General features: G+C 38.8%; 1 protein-coding gene across 1 annotated transcript in view; it reads right to left on the reverse strand.

Moving 5' to 3' along the window:
- LOC306877449 (uncharacterized protein) overlaps positions 1 to 13,369 on the reverse strand; it is a gene marked incomplete at its 3' end in the record, with an annotated part of 30,729 nt that extends 17,360 nt beyond the window's left edge. Inside the window, exons 1-2 of the mRNA XM_079429217.1 lie at positions 13,245 to 13,369; positions 7,982 to 8,110 (exon numbers count right to left, since the gene is read on the reverse strand). Of these exons, the coding sequence (XP_079285343.1) occupies positions 7,982 to 8,110; positions 13,245 to 13,301 (186 nt within the window). The 5' untranslated portion in view covers positions 13,302 to 13,369. The remainder of the gene's footprint in view (positions 1 to 7,981; positions 8,111 to 13,244) is intronic.
- Positions 13,370 to 18,222: the final 4,853 nt, after the last annotated feature.

Here is an 18,222-nt window from a genome sequence, read left to right on the forward strand (position 1 = left end):
GTTTTGTTTGTATTTCTATAGGTTATTTTCTGTTTAAACACGAAAAAAGGAAAAGAAAATAAGCTCAAAAATACGTCCTACATACCAAACAGTTATAGTTATAAAAACACCTCCTTCCAAACATGCACACACAAACAAGTTTAATAAATTAGTGTCACCACGAGCAACAGAAAGCACAGATAATGAGATGACCTGCTGCAGCAGAATCCTTTGATCCTTCGCTCAAATAACTGCTGCATGATACATAATGTCAGCTTATGCTCTCATTTGTCTACTCAATGCTTATCATTTTCAACATGCTTCTCTTTGTGAGCTGTGGATTGCTGCCAAACTTTAGCTATTTTATGTGGTAATTCCTTCTAATGTTCAGTAAACTACACTTTGTCTGTATACATTTGCATCTTGATTTCATAAAGCTACAAAAATATAGGAACATATTTTCAGATCTATACATCTAAAAAACATATTTACATATAACATATTTGTTGTAAATGTACCTAATTTGGTCACATTTTAGTTAGGGGACCAATTCTCACTATTAACAAACTATTAACTATGACTTTTACCTCAATAAACTCCTGATTAATAGTTAGTAAGGTAGTTGTTGAGTTTATATATGGGGTAGAATTAAGCAATCTAAAATATGTTCATGCAGAATAAAGGTCCTTGCACACTGACTTGAACTTTTTCTTTTCTGTATTCGTCATCCTTTCCTATCAAAATGCTTGCTACAGATGCGAAAACACCGAAAATTGAACCTGATCCGAATTTTTTATGACGGACGAAAGTTTCAGAGGCAGTGTGTACACATGACTGACACAACGTGAGGTTATATTTATTTTTTAACGGGCGAAAATTTCAGACTCAGTGTGCAATGACCTTAAGGCATTAAAATGTGCTTCATAAAGGGGGAAAGGGAAGTGGTGTGTGGCCAAGTATGGTGACCCATACTCATGCTCTGCATTTAACCCATCCAAGTGTACACACAGTAGTGAACACACACCCGGAGCAGTGGGCAACCATTTATGCTGCAGCGCCCGGGGAGCAGTCGGGGGTTCGGTGCTTTGCTCAAGAGTCTCACTCCCCCACCTACAATCCCTGCCGGACCCGAGACTCGAACCCACGACCTTCAGGTTGCAAGTCCAACTCTCTATCCATTAGGCCACGACTGCCCTATTGGCTATTTATTAATAAGAATTAATAAATAGCCAATATGCTAGTAATATACATGTGAATAAGAATCTATTGTTGATAGTGAGAACTGGACCCTAAACTAAAGTGTATTCCTAAATTTACAGTATACCAAGGAAACTTTTGTAAGCAATTTACAATCTTTCTCTTCTAGGCAAACCAAAAATACTGGTGAGATTATCTGCTGCTCAGGAATGTAATATCAATATCGCTTTCCACATCATTATTTCCTCCCAATATCACCTGCCTTTGACTAGCAGGTAGCAAATCATGGTTTCATGACTGCAGTGTAACCTAAGTGGTTAAGAACCGCTCATAAAGACTTTTAAAACTTCTCCCGTCTGTTTAGAAGTGCTTAAAACGGCTGTATTTCTTTATCAATTCTCAAAACTGAGACCCGAATCCAGCATTTTAGAGTCAAAAACATACCACTCATATTACCTTCATGAAATCTAGCAGATGTTTACTTTGTTGAATTCAAATTACATATCAACATCCTGTGGTTTGTAGCCAATTCCCAGCTAACAGAAATTTGTTCTAAAAATGCTTTGCTACCGCTCCTAATAAGTTATAAAAACACTGTTTTTCATACCATTCTCTGAACATTCAAAGCATCTGGTTTTTCAAAATGTTTCAGGGGGGGAAAAAAATTCCATGAATGATGCATAAATAATGTTTTTGAGCTAATGTTTTGAGAACATTATTAAAGACCACATAACTTTGAACTAGCATTCTAATAGTGTTACTGGAAAAATGTTTGTTCCAGGCTCGGCTTCAGAATCAAATCACTGAGGGTGGTTCTTAAATTAGTGAGGGTGCTAATATAATTTATTATTTATACATGTCGTCTATTGCTGTGGCGCAAAGAGCACTCCCTTCATAATCACTAAAAAGCCGTCACTCATCTTATTTCATCGCGATCTCACAAAGTTACGTTTATAACCGATGAAGTTCACACTGCACAACGAATCTCTTATTTACATCACGTCTAAACTTTGTAATAATAAGAACGCAACACCTGAATAAAAACTGTGGTGATTGGAACAGTGAGTGGATTCTAACTTAAATGCCTCTGATTGGCTGTTGCATTCAAGAAATCAACAGATATGTCTGTGATTGGCTACATTGCTCAAAGCTGCACAAACATGTTGAAATAGAAACCAATCTCCAGAGCACAAACCAAAACGCACTGTTATAGTCTGCCAAATCTGCAATGAAATGCCATTATTACAGCTTTGACTGAGGGTGCTTTTGATTTCATTTGAGGGTGCCTAGCACCCCCGTAGAACCGGGCCTGGTTTGTTCATAACTTTTGAGAGAATCTTGACAGAGACAAAATTATGAGAACATTCACTTTTAGCTGGGCTGAATCGAAAGGAAGCTAATTACAAAATTGCTGCCACCAGTAAAAATACGTAAACAAACTAAATTCACTCAAATTGGTGTCGAAACAATTTTCATACAGAAATTGCAAGTACATTTACAAAGAAACAGCAAGTAACACATTGAATTAAACATGAAATTTAAAAGTAGAAAACGTGAAATTGTATTTTCTTGTCAAATGCCAACAATCTTTGAAAAATTCAAACTTTGAAAAATCATTTTTACAATGTGCAGTACTTAACTAATTAATTGCTGCAGGTAGATAATGCTTTTTTAAAATAAATACATTTTGAGAATGAAAGCACAATTTTATAATGATCCAATCTACATAGAAAGGTGGCGTTTGTACTCTTGTATTTTCAAGTCAAAAAGAATGAAAGAAAGAAAGAAGGAAAAACATTTTAAAAAGTCATTTTTTAAGTAATTAACATTCACTCACCTCAATTTTTGCAAATTTGTTTTTTAATTCCTCTGCTTTTTATGCCAATTCAAGTTACAAATCATTATTCTGTGGTTTGTTGCCAACTGAACTCAAATTGAAAGAAAGCCAATTACTACATTTTGAAGTGTCCTGATTAGCATCCCACATGCATTTCACATTTCAAATTGGATGAAGCACACTTTAAATTGCACATTAATCAGAAATTAGAAATAAAATTTTAAAAAATGAATGAAAAAAATGAATTTAAATATATGCTTCATAATATTTTGCATTTGCTGATTCACGTCAGCTAGCACAGTTTGAGAGGCGCGGCTTTAGAGCACTTGAGCGCTGATGTGCTGGCAGACGAGATGAGAGCACATCTCCCACTTTCTCCTGTCATTCTGTATTCAGTCTGATTTTTTTTTTCCTCTATCAGTGAGCCGAAGCCACCTCGTCCCTGCAGGGCGAACAGAGCGCGCTCAGACCCACTGGTATGGATGGGTGGACTGGATTCAATTTGGATTGGCAGAGCTGGATTATACAGACTGTGACCAAAATTTATCTCCATGCTGCTTCTCTCACTGCAAGCAGTGTCTCATTTTTTTTAGAGGCAGGCGCTGCATGCATAATATTAGCGTGTGCCAATGCTAATGGCCTTCAGAAGCTTGAGAGAATCTATGCAGATCTGAGAGGATACAGATGGGTAGAGATTTGACTTGTTATTGTGTCAGATTTTGAGTTTTGGTGTAAAGTCAGATGAGGATTAAGAGGATTAATTTTATTCTGAAAGTCCACGCACACACTCCACTTTCTACACCAGAAGACATTTTCCTCATGTGGAAGTTGCATGCATGCTTATAGCGTCTAATACCTGTACCAGAACTAAAACTAGTGGTGATTAGAGTTGCCAAGCATGCTAAAAGATACACAAGTGTCCTGTATCTAAAGGAACAGAAGTCCATTCGATTGAATCCATGTGGGACACATTTGTTATATTTTAGCATCTCACACCCATACACTTCATTGCATTTAGCAACTAGTTTTGCATCCAAGTCTTAATTTTACAATTGCAGATTAGAATGGACAACAAAAGCTAGATGTGAAACACCTTTAGGATTAGTTTGGGGAATTTAAAATGTACAAAAGCACTAAAAAGTTTAACAAAATAAGAATGTGTTCTTTATGTTCAGTCACGATTCTCTTGTGCCATAAATCGCCTGGGTAGAAGCTAAAATGATATGTGTGTAATGATGTGTGACACTTTAGCACAACATTAAATTTTTTATTTTTTTTTAAACAGATTCTGTATGTCAGTGAGTCAAAATCAAAGTAACTGCATCTCAAGTGCATTTTAGCACTTGGTTCTTTTCAATACACATACATAGCAGTATGCATATACTGTATACTAGGGGTAGGCAACGTCGGTCCTGGAGTGCCGATGTCCTGTAGAGTTTAGCTCCAACTCTAATCAAACACACCTGAACAAGCTAATCAAGGTCTTCAGAATTACTAGGGCTACAGGCAGGTGAGGTTTTTGTCAGGGTTGGAGCTAAACTCTGCAGGACATCGGCACTCCAGGAGCAACGTTGCCTACCCCTGCTGTATACCATTCCAACGATTTGCTCAAATATGACCCTGAATCCTGAAAAAAACCTCACCTGCCTGTAGCCCTAGTAATTCTGAAGACCTTGATTAGCTTGTTCAGGTGTGTTTGATATATATAAAAGAAAAGTAAAAAAAAAAAAAGATACTCATAATAAAACTGAGGAAGCGTGTCCAAACTTTGAACTGTACAAACATATGCCAACATATGTCTGATATGTTAAATATTGCAAATCCAAAAGGCAAATTTATTATTAAATAGTTTTAGATCCTTTTTTTTATTTTGAAAATATGTCCTGTATATTATAACATATATACACTACCATTGTCAAAATTTTGGGATCTCTGTTATATATTTTTTTTTATGTTTATGAAAGTGAAGTGATGTGTGGCCAAGTATGGTGACCCATACTCAGAATTTATGCTCTGCATTTAACCCATCCAAATGCACACACACAGTAGTGAACACACACACACACACACACACGGAGCAGTGGGGAGCTATATTGCTGCGGCGCCCAGGGAGCAGTTGGGGGTTCGATGCCTTGCTCAAGGGTCTCACCTCAGTCGTGGTATTGAGGGTGGAAGCGAGAGCTGGTTATTCACTCCCTCCACCTACAATTCCTGCTGGACCTGAGACTCCAACTCGCAACCTTCGGGTTAAAAGTCCGACTCTCTAACCATTAGGCACGACTGCCCCTTATGTGTTAGGACTGCCCATAAAAGTCTCTAATGCTCAGCATGGCTGCATTTATTTAATAAAAAAAAGAAAGAAGACTTTTAAAAACAAGAATATATTGTGAAATATTATTAAGGTTTAAAATAACTGTTTTCTATTTGAATACATGATCAAATATAATTTATTCCTGTGATGAAAAAGCTGAATTTTGAGCATCATTACTCCAGATCTGTAGGTCTTATTCCGACCTACAAGCAGAAACTTAAATCTGCAAAACCTGTATTAAGAACTGTTAAAATATGGACTAATGAAACAGAGCGGGGATTACAAGACTGTTTCTCTCTCACTGATTGGACTGTTTTTGAAGCTGCTGCCACCAATCTGGACACGCTCACAGAGACGGTAACATCTTATATCAGTTTCTGTGAGGATATGTGCATTCCTACCAGGACTCATTTAACCTACAACAATGACAAACCATGATTCACTGCAAAACTCAGACAGCTCCGTCAGGCCAAAGAAGATGCTTACAGAAAGGGGAATAAAGTCTTGTATAAACAGGCCACATACACACTGGAAAAGGAGATCAGAGTGGCAAAGAGGAATTATTCTGACAAGCTAAGGAACTAATTCTCTTCCAGTGATTCTGCTTCAGTGTATAAAGGTATGAAAGATATCACCAGTTACAAGTCACCATCCCCTAGCACTGTGGAGAATCAACAACTGGAAGACGACCTGAATGAGTTCTATTGCAGGTTTGAAAAATCACCCCATACCCGCTCTGAACACCTCTCCACACAACTATTCACACCTGCAGCAACCCCCCCTGTCCCCCACACCTACAATTCAGATTAGAGAAGATGACATGTGCCAGGTCTTCAGAAAGAACAAAAGAAGGAAAGCACCAGGCCCACACTTGTGTCACCAGCCTGCCTAAAAACCTGTGCTGACCAGCTGGCCCCCATCTTCACACATATCTTCAACAGATCACTGGAGCGGTGCGAAGTCCCTTCATGCTTCCAACGCTCCACCATCACCCCCGTCCCAAAGAAACCCAAAATTACTGGACTTAATGATTACAGACCTTTGGCTCTAACGTCTGTGGCCATGAAATCATTTGAAAGACTGGTTTTGGCTTACCTGAAGGCCTCCAATGGACACTTACTGGACCCCCTGCAGTTTGCCTACAGAGCAAACAGGTCTGTGGATGATGCAGTCAACATGGGATACTTCATCCTGCAGCATCTGGAGAGACCAGGGACTTATGTGAAGATCCTGTCCGTAGACTTCAGCTCCGCTTTTAACACCATCATTCCGGACACCCTTCAGAATAAACTGACACAGCTCTCCGTCCCCACCTCCATCTGTCAGTGGATCACCAGCTTCCTGACAGACAGGCAGCAGCTAGTGAGGCTGGGAAAATACACATCCAGCACCCGTACGATCAGCACTGGAGCTCCTCAGGGCTGTGTTTTCTCCTCACTGCTCTTCTCACTCTACACGAATGACTGCACATCTAAAGACTCCTCTGTCAAGCTCCTGAAGTTTGCAGACGACACCACACTGATCGGCCTCATTCAGGACAGTGACGAGTCTGCTTACAGACAGGAGGTTAAGGAGCTGGCAGCCTGGTGCAGTCTTAACAACCTGGAGCTTAACACGCTCAAAACTGTGGAGATGATCGTGGACTTCAGGAGAAACCCCCTCCACTCCCCCAAACTCACCACCATGAAAAGCACTGTGACTGCAGTGGAGTCATTCAGATTGCTGGGCACCACAATTTCTGAGGACCTGAAGTGGGACAATCACATTGAGTCCATTGTGAAAAAGGCCCAGCAGCGGTTGTACTTCCTTCACCAGCTGTGGAAGTTCAACCTGCCACAGAACTTGCTGAAACAGTTCTACTCTGCCATCATTGAATCCGTCCTCTGCACTTCAGTAACTGTCTGGTTCAGCTCAGCTACCAAATCTGACCTCAGAAGACTACGGAGGGTAGTCCGGACTGCTGAGTGAATCATTGGTTCAACCCTCCCCACTCTCCAAGAACTGTACTCATCCAGAGTGAGCAAAAGGGCTGGTAAAATCACTCTGGACCCCTCACATCCAGCACACTCCCTCTTTGAACTGTTACCATCTGGTCGACGCTACAGAGCTCTGAGCACCAGAACGACCAGACACAGGAACAACTCTATTATACATTATTTATTCACCACACATACTTATTTTTTCATTTCAAATTTGCACATATCAGACCTGTACACACATACTTGTCTATATTATATATTGTGTTTTTGCTGTTTTGTACATTGCCTATTTGCATTTTTGTATATTATTCTTTTATTATCTGTGTCATGTCCTATTGCTGTCTTTCTCTTGCACTATGGAGCTTCTGTCACTATAACAAATTCCTCGTATGTGTAAACATACCTGGCCAATAAAGCTCATTCTGATTCTGATTCAGTAATGGTCTTCAGTCTTCAGTTTCACATGATCCTTCAGAAATCATCTAATATGCCGATTTGCTTCTCAATAAATTTTCCTTATTATTATAAATGTTTTCCTATTATTATAAACAGTTGTGCTGCTTAATATTTTTGAAAGAAAGTAAAAAAGCCATATACTGAGCCCAAGCTTTTGAACAGTGGTGTATATTATGAGTTACCAGTTTGAGAAGCAGTTTCCAAGTATCTTCCAACTCTTACCTGCACAGATCTGTGTGTGTGGTGAATCTGGGTGACCGTGTGAGATGATGACATGTCCTCATTCTCGAACTGTCTGCGGACACTGGCCAGACCCCCAGGCAGGGAAAAAACTTCAGCTTCCTCCATGACCTGATGAAGAAGAGACAAAGACAGAGAGTCCGCCCGTGTTGAAAATCATGATAAGCAGATTTATGCTTTTACAAGAGCTGCAAGATTATGGGAGTGAAAATGTGATCACTTGTCTCTCGTCTTCATCCACCATCAAACAAAAATATTCATATATTCATGAGACAATGTGGCTTACACACACACACAAGCACAGATTCCAGCCCTCATCTCATTATCTCTGTGGCTTTACAAAAATCACATTTTAAGATTTTGCATGACAGTCTTATTTGCATGGCATGATATTATGAGGCCCTGATACTGCGAGGTTTCATTTACTCAGCAATCCTGTTAACCCTTCCATGCTGTCACCTTCTGAAAGCATTGTTTATTTGCACATGCCGCCTGCTTTGTTTCAAAGACTGCTTCATTTATTAGTTTTGACAAATTAATTCCATCTACAAAATGAATGAATGCAGTTTGCACAGTGAAATTCTATATTGCAAACAAGTTCTAAATATCAGATGCAGGATACAGGAGACTTATAAGGTTTGACACACTGTACAGTGTCACTCCAGCACTGCGACCCAGACACCTGAATCAGCTCTTTAAATTGATGAAAGTGTTCTTGACTGCACTGCATCTGGATATATGCCCAGTTATAACGCTCTTCTCCATCATTTGATGTATAACTGCTAACATGACCAATAAAAATATTAAAACAAACATTCATAAATATAACTAGACTGTCTGACAGCAATAGTTAAAGGAATAGTCCACCCAAAAAGGAAAATATACCCTCAGGGCATCCAAGATGTGTTTGTTTCTTAATTGGAACAGATTTGGAGAAATGTAGCATTACATCACACGCTCACCAATGGGTCCTCTGCAGTGAATGGGTGCCATCAGAATGAGAGTCCAAACAGCTGATAAAAAATCACAATAATCCACACCACTCCGGTCCATCAATCAATGTGTCTTGAGAAGTCTTCTCAAATCAAAATCCACCCACATATTTGTTTAGAACTGTATTTTCTTGATCTGTGTATATTTCTCTCCTAATCCAGACAACTTTTTCACTACAGAAAACAATATTATGGATAAAGGACTCATATCTCTCTCTTTGTACTGTTGCCCTCTGGCCGGCGCTACAGATCACTGAGCACCAGAACAGCCAGAAACAAGAACAGTTTTTTTCCCCCAGGCCGTATCCCACCTGAACAACACATAACACACCCCGGTACTATACATCTGTAAATAACCCATCAAACCTTCATCTGTACATAGGACACATGCACGTTCACAGTTCTGTCTATGGTCATGTCTCTTTTCTGAATATTTTTATTTTTATTACTATTGTTATTCTTAATTATTGTATATTCTCTTCATTAGTGTTCTTTATCACCTTAATTATATGTTGTCTGCACTATGTTTGTACTTTCTGTACTGGAAGCTCATAACACCAAGACAAATTCCTTGTGTGTGCAAACACACTTGGCAATAAAGCTCTTTCTGATTCTGATTCTGATTTTAGCCAGAGCCAATGTTTTGAAGTTAAAAATGCTTTAATGATGAATTTGTGTCTCACAAATGCACAACGTTTTACTTCAGAAGACATTCATTGATGGACTGGAGTGGTGTGGATTACTTGTGGATTATTGTGATGTTTTTATCAGCTGTTTGGACTCTCATTCTGACGGCACCCATTCACTGCACAGGACCCATTGGTGAGCAAGTGATGTAATGCTACATTTCTCCAAATCTGTTCCAATTAAGAAACAAACTCATCTATATATTGAATGGCCAGAGGGTGAAGACATTTTCAGCAAATCTTCATATTTGTGTGAACGATTCCTTTAACATTAATTGCTATTGGTAAATAATGCTTTTTGTGAACAAACGAGTTCTGTGAATATATGCATCATCTATAATATGCCTTATTTGCATAGAAAATAGGCATGTTTGTACTTAATGTATTTTCAAAGCAAAATGCTATTTTTACTTGCTACAATTTTACTTATACCTTCAGAGTACATATTTCATAGGTCATCGTGGCTTTCATTATCTTATATTAAAGCAGTCACTATTGCTTTAAATAACATGCTGATGTATTTAAACCATTACTCTAACTTAAAGGAATGTTCCAGGTTTAACACAAGTTAAGCTCTATCAACAAAATAACATATAGCTTGCACACATGCACTTTGAATTTTAATTTTCATATTCGACTTGTAAGTGCCTTTCTCTATCGGCAACATTAAAACTTAAAACACCAAGGGATGAGCCGACATTATGCCACTAATACTACCTGTAGATTTTAACTTGTACTGAAGCAGAAACAGTAACTTCTTTGTACTTTTTACCCTCCTGCAGGGATCTGACCTCCACTGGCGCAGAGCGGACGTGCAATGCTGTTTTTAGCAGCTGGCCAAAGAGAGAGAAAGAGAGCGAGACAGAGGGAATTGGGTTTCTTGAGAGGTTCTAAACTCCCACTGGTCAACCATCATCACATTTCACTCTCACACTGTGACAAAGCCACAGAAAAAAATGATGTCACTGCACACGCACATGACCTCTCTACTGTGGGGTCCAAATAGGCATTCGGCCCCTCACCTCACTCTGGTTTTAGAGTGTCAAGGACATGAAGTTGCTTTGCGTCACCAAGAGAAGAAAAACTGGATAAAATTGCGAGATTTTACCTCCTTCAGTGTTAATCTTTTTATTTTGCTAATGAAAAAAACAAGATGCATCGCGAATGCACTATTGCCTTGAAAACACCCTAAACATAACATATCCTAAAATATATCATAAACAGTCTCTAAAAGAATTCATTATTGTGAATTCTTCTAAATGAAGAATTCACAATAATGTCTAAATATTAGCTAATACTATACTACACTCATTATTTGTTATTCAGGAGCTCTGAGTTTTTACAAAGACAGTGTAATTTCAGTAAAAATGAACTATAATGTTATTTTATTTTTAGACATAGCAAATTTGCCTAAAACCAAGGAATATGACAAGACAAATAGTGACTCAATTAAAAGGGCATTTTTGTTCAAATATAAAATAAAAAATATATATATAACTAAGAAACAGTTAACACATGTTAATGTTTATGCTACTTCATTTGGCTTCTTAATTAAATGTTTCTTGTTTTAACAATGTTTAGGTGTTTTACTGGAAATCAAAAACTAATACTGTTGAAGAAAACGATTTTTTTTCCCCTTGTGTAATACAGGTGATTGTGTTCTTCTCATGTCTCAGCTAAGGCACCTGAATCAAAGCCACTACTGATGTCACTACATTCTGTTTTTAAGAAACCTTTCTTAGGAGATTTCTCCAGAACTGCTAAATCCTTGGAGACCTGGGGTTTCTGCATAATGTACTGCCTGCTGAAGTCCACTGCTTGTCTAATTCATTTGGTCTCCCTCTCTGTCCTCATCACTGCGTTTGTCTGTCAAATGTTCTGTCTCCATTACCGTGACGAGGGGCACAAATCAAACGCACACTGGTTTCTTTTGTGATTTGATGTATCAAGGCAGCAATTACTGTATAAATCAATGAGTTTGGAATTATACATGAATTTGACACGAGCGCTCAGTCCTCACGTAATGTTTAAACGCAGAACAGTCAGAATTTATCAGCCTTGATCGTTTGCTCTAATGAGACGTTGACATAACAAGTTTGCGTGCCGCACGAGTGTCTCATTTGCCTCATTTGCCTCATTGAAATGATATTGGCTGATCAATTTGATGGCACTCAGACAGCCGGATGGGAACTGCTGAGTAAATAGCGTTAGTCTGCTTAAGGCTTGTCTAAATATGACTGATGGCTGACAGTTATGAAGCAGGAATTAAAGGGATAGTTCACCCAAAAATGAAAATTTGCTGTTAATTTACTCTCCCTCAGGCCATCCAAGATGTAGGTTAATTTTTTTCTTGAATAGAACAGTGAAGAAGATTTCAAGCTAAAAACACGGTCCTTGGTGATTCATAAAATGCAAGTCAGCAGCTGCCAGTTTTTGAGAAAAAATAAATAAAATACATGTGCCTCTTGATATATTGAGGTCTTATGAAACGAAACAATCAGCCTGTGCAAGAAACTGAACATTATTTACAACATTATTACCTTTAATCCATAGCCTCAGGCAATGGCAAAATCTGATTATTTTCCTCTAACTGGTTCTTTTGGACAGTTCGTTTCTGATTCAAATTACTGATTCATGTAGGTAATCACGCAGTGTCGTAACGAATCCGCAATTATTAAAGAAACCAAGAATGATGTGAAACGTGGATGTTTTACATGTCTAAAGCATATAAAGTGAACAAACTAGTCTTCAACATCTCACCTTTTTACATAAACAATGCGAAACCATAAAAACATTAATTTCATCCCTTCGTTCAACTGCTTGGTTGACGCATGTGCATGTCACCGGCTTCAAGTTTAGTGACTGTTGGAGGAACTGGAGCGCTAAATGAGTTCATTCATCATAGGATCATATAGGCCAGTATTTTGGCAGTATTTTGAGTCAGAGTGACAGTCAGGTATCTGTGCTGCTCAAGCCACAAACTGTTTCAGACGGTTCAGTCTGATTTCGTGAACTGATTCATTTGGTTAATCAAAAAGAGCCAGTTCAAAAGAATGATTCGTTCGTGAACCTGACATCACTCCGGACCATTTACCTGAGGCTTTGGATTACAGGTAATAATGTTGTAAATAATGTTCTTCTTCATGCACAGACCAATCGTTTCACTTTAGAAAACCTCAATATATCAGCAGGAGCTATGGGTATTCATTTTTGTGTTTCTTTGATATGCTTTGTTTTATTCTCAAAAACTGGTAGTCATTTACTTGCATTTTAAGAATCACCAAGGACCACAGTTTCAGCTAAAAATCTTCTTTGCTGTTGTACTCAAGAAAAAAAGTCACCTACATCTTGGATGGCCTGAGGGTGAGTAAATCAACACCAAATTTTCACTTTTGAAAATCAAAATGAAATCCCTCTCATGCAATTCATTCACAAGTGGTCAGATTGCTGTTTACACCTGGTATTTCCATCCCAAATGAGTCTCCTATGATCATAGGATCAGTTTTCACCGTATGTATGTGTGTGTGTGTGTGTGTGTGTGTGTGTGTGTGTGTGTGTAAAGCTTACCGAACTAGAGAAGCCTGTTCTGTCCTGTTTGGAAACCGCCGCCTGGTACACAGCCATGCGGTTTTTCAGCGGGACAGGTTCGGAGTGAGCGCTCTCCTCCAGTGTGCCTGTTCTGGATGCTGCAACGCTACCTGCAGATGTAAAGAAATCAACAGACAAAACAAACCAATTAGATTTGAATATTTTCAGAAAAAAAAAGAGTGGTGCTTGCCCATGCAATTAAAAAAAACACCTCCGCAATGCTAGGATGTCCTGGATGGTTGCTAAGGGATTGCAAGGGTGTTCTGATCGATTGTTAACTGGTTGCTTTGGATGCCTGGTTAATTTGTTTTTAGAATGTTATGAGTAGATTATTTGATGGCTAGGGTATCCTGGGTGGTTTTTAGGGTCTAAGAAGTGGTTAGGTGGGTACTAAAGATTTGCTAGGCAGGTTTGAGTGGTTGCTGTTTTAGTGGTTTATAGAGTCTTCTGGGTGATTGCTAAGGAGTTCTTATGAGTTGTTGGGTGGTTGCTAAATCATGCTCTTAAGGGTGTTGCTAATTTGTGACCCTGGACCACAAAACCAGTCTTAAGACGCTGGGGTATATTTATATCATAAACCAAAAATACATTGTATGGGTCAAAATAACTGGTTGCTACGGTGTTTTGGGTGGTTTATAAGGTGCTCTGGGTGGTTGCTAGGGTGTTTTGGGGGGTTTCTAAGTTCTTCTAGGTGGTTCCTAGGGTGTGTCTGTGTTTTTACGTACAGGCCCAGGTCAAAGCCTGCCACAGAAAAGTAACAGCAAACCTCTCTGCGTCTGTAGTACAAACGGTGAAAAATGTAAAACTTAACGTTAGGGGTTTGTGCTAACCACCAAGCGTAAACGTGAACAATAATAATAGCGATGCTTGACTTGGCAAACACTACCAAATTAAACAAGGTCATTAGTGCATACAAGCAAGATTAACAACAGGGCATATGGAAAAGGCGTCAAAAGAGTGTTCTATAATTTACCCCTTGATGAATATATAAATCTGCATTATTATTTGAATGTTTTACCCACAGATTTATAGGTCCTCTCTTTGTAAAAACAACCCTTAGATTAATGCACCAGGTTTTTTAGGCGGAACGTGACTCTAAAAACTTCAATAAAGACTGATTACAGCAATCTGGGAGTCATACAGCGGCTTCATTAAGACTTTAATTGTGTTGCTCATTAAAAAAAGGAGATGAATTGCTTTATCCACAACAAATGACAGTTTACTAATGACTTGACAATAAAATGACATAACATTCTGCACTCGACAGCCCAAGCTAAATTGAATAATCAGGAATCCTGCTCAGTATTCAGCCGAGCACCTTAAAAGGAGTTCATATTCTTGGATGCAGAGTAGATACGGGTTTAATATCGCATGCGACCACAGGTCATGTTTGCAAAGGTCAAATGGCTGGTCCTACATTTAACTGCAAGAGTTTGCATAGCTACCCAGGTTGCAATTCCAGCTAAGACAACAGGCTATCAGTAAACGCCGTCTCAAAGGCCAGACACCTCAGAGTCGTTCTAGGGTGAAGTCACACTGTATTTCCAACAAGCCTAAACATAGCCGGAGGTGAGACCTTAATGGGAAAACGTTGCGAGGTGGTGGAGGAACTTTGATGACCGAAGGCTTTCTCGCTTCATCCAGGAGCATCAGTGAGATCAGTTGCACTGTCAGCCCATCACTAACCCAATTAGACATTGTCGAATATGAAGATGCGTCTCTCCGGCTGCTGTAAAACCTCATTAAGGTAATGAGCTGTTGGCAGCTCGAACCGAGCATCTAATCCCACCCTCGGTGTTCACGCGTGTTTATATTGACGTATAGTCGAAGAAAAATTCACTAATGTGGGTGTGAGACTACCCAATTTCTTAATTTTCTTACTCAATTACCCAATGCATTACAGTATATCTTTTCATAAATTTCAAAAATTTAAAATGCATTATATTATATGAAGGTTTGTTTGTCGTGTGTTAATGCATTATTAAATGTGCAACAATGAATAGTTAAGTATTATAAAGTATATAACTGTGGTTAAAATTATTCATGAGATAATACATTATAAGGTGCATTACAAGGTATAATTAATCCTAAAACTATTTTTATATATAATGCATTATATTAAGCCTTTCAGATAAGTATTACCAAATAATTTGTAAACAATATTATTAGTATATATTTGTTACATTAAAATACCTAATATAGCCTATCAGTGTGTGAGGCAATTTACTGTATTTTTTTTTTTCAGCATTGACTTTTTAAATAGATCAGACATGCTTTGAAATAGATGAATCAGTTGCTCTAACAAGCACTTTCAACAAAAAAGAAAGATCTTTTTCTGAAGAAAGCAATTAAAATAAATGATTGTGCTCTGGATGTGTTAGCAAATGCATGAATATGAAATGCAGTATGGGGTTTATTTGTGTTTCGTTATTAAGAAAACCATTCACAGCACTCACAGCAGCATTGTGGGAAATGCTTTGGTGTCTTCATTAGAGTGACAGTCTAAGCCAGGATCTGATCACATGCCAGTAAACGAAACACATTCAGGATAAGTGCAAGAATGTGCTGCTGGCGTATGCTGGTGAACTATTCATATCAAACATACACACACAATTTGTTCAAACCAATGCTTTTAAAAAGCATCTAAAAAACAGTTGTTTAAATACATTTACAGAAACAATATAAGCAATACTGAACCATTTGAAAAGTTCACTAGTAATACTATAACAAACAGCAATTGGTCTCCCAATTTTTTACCCCACAACCAAAAGAAAAAAAAGATACATTTTTATTTATTAGAACGATTTAGATTTTTTTTAATTGCTTAATTTTCCAAAATATATAATATTACACATTTTATTCCCCAATACACATTAATATACAAAGTACATTTTAAGTTATAACTAAAATAAAAGAATAAAAAATTATATATATATAATTCTGTATATATTATATTCTGTATATACTCTGCTCAATACTGTATATAGCAATTCCACTGTACATTCTGTAAATCATATCTTCATTTACTCTGCACTTATATGTATATAAAACACTATATTCTTGCACTTCTGGTTAGATGCTAACTGCATTTCATTAGCTCTGTACTTGTACTCTGCATAAATGACAATAAAGTTGAATCTAATCTAATCTAATCTAATATATATACTAAAGACAGTTATGGGAATGTGCTTAATTGTCAAAAAATTCAATTTCAGTATGCCAAATATATCAGTAATATCTCCTTCAATTTCTTTATGCAAAATATAGTTTCTATAACTTTTTGCTTTTGCTTTTGGACTGAAACATTTGGACCAAAACATTTTCTTGTCAGGTTTTGTAAGATTCACCCAGTTATAATCGTATAACATCCATTATAGAGCGCACTAATGGTTGCCGACTGTCTGCAGTTGAAGTAAAAGCAGCGAGGCTTATCATGATATAAAATACTGTATTGCAGCACGATCAGCAAAACGGACTCTTCATTAACTTTTAATGATTTCCTTCCATTTAAAGACTTATTTATGGCACTGAAGCATTTATTAAATAGGCACATAAAGATGAATCAGGTGGCGTGTTTTGAGTTCACTTCTGCAGTTGTGTAGAAACGTGCTGGAAGCTCAGTGTTTTAAATCATCTGTAAATGAAATATATGCTTTAATGGCTCCGAATGCTGCAATGTTTGGTCAGGCATTACTATGTGCTCCTATAAGTTATTACAGTCTGGCAATACACATCTGGCAATTTCATTTACTTACTTAATTATTTGTCATGCGGCAGAAGCTTTTATCTACAGCTTAAAGCTCACTTATTATCTCCCTCGAGCAACCTGGGTTAAGTGCTTTGCTCAAGGGCACTGTGGAGTTTCATGCATCATCTCCTGTGGGTTTTTAAGTCTACAACCTAGCAGTTTCCAGCCAGATGCTTTAGCATTATGCTGCACCTCCTATGAATCATGCGCTTTACTTCAGTAATGTGGCATATTTCTGCGAAGCGGGGTTATCAGCATGTCAAAGTGGAAGGTAGTGCTTGATTTTATCGATCGGGAATTTATGGGATCATGAAAAGTGAGCATTACATACCAGAATAGATACATTTAAATGAAAATGATATGTGTCAGGGATCCATCACAGTCATCAACCCAGTCACGACACACACCTGATCATAATCACCTCGTCACTGATCACCAGCACCTGTCAGCACTCATCAGCTCCACTATATCTGCACACTCTCCACACTCCCTCCTGGTCCGGTCTACCGTTCACATCCCTGTACTGGCCCCAGACTCTATGTGCATGACTTACCAGTGTGTACTTACCTCTAGATCTCCTGACTATTATCCAACGTAGTACTCCTTCGCTCCTGGTCTCTGCTCTCCTAAGAACCTGCAAAGAAACCACTCATCAGCACACAGCTGATGGTGCCAAGAACCATTGAACTGATCATAGTGTTTGATGCTCACCTGCCATTACTCATCACGATCTGCTTCCACAAGCCTGTCAATAAACCTGCCTGTGTTTCACTACCTGTTTGCCTCTGGCTCAATCTGTGACAGAAGACCGGACAAATACTGACACTTCTATGGAAGTTGCCGCACAAATCATCGCCCTTGAAATTAACGTTGCTGTCCGCGGCTCTCCCAAGTCGGCCGTCCACGGGGAATTCTACGCCGCCATCCGCAGCTCTCCCAAGCCCGCCAGCAGTTAGTATGGCAAGTCTGCTGACAGTTAGTATGGCAAGCCCACCGGCGGTTCGTATGGCAAGGCTGCCGGTCGCTGCTCCTTCCAAGTCAGTTCCGGCCCCTCGAAAGCGCTATGCTGTGCCTGTGCCTCCTGAGCGCCCTCCAGTGTCAGCTCCTCACAAGCCCCTCCAGAGCCCGCCTCTCCGGGGGGGTAGTAGAGGCGGGGCCGTGGTCTGGGAGGCGGTCCCGCATGGCCTCCCAATTCCCCTGACCAGCCAT

This window comes from Barbus barbus, assembly GCF_936440315.1.
Source record: "Barbus barbus genome assembly, chromosome: 11".
Classification (NCBI taxonomy): Eukaryota; Metazoa; Chordata; class Actinopteri; order Cypriniformes; family Cyprinidae; genus Barbus; species Barbus barbus.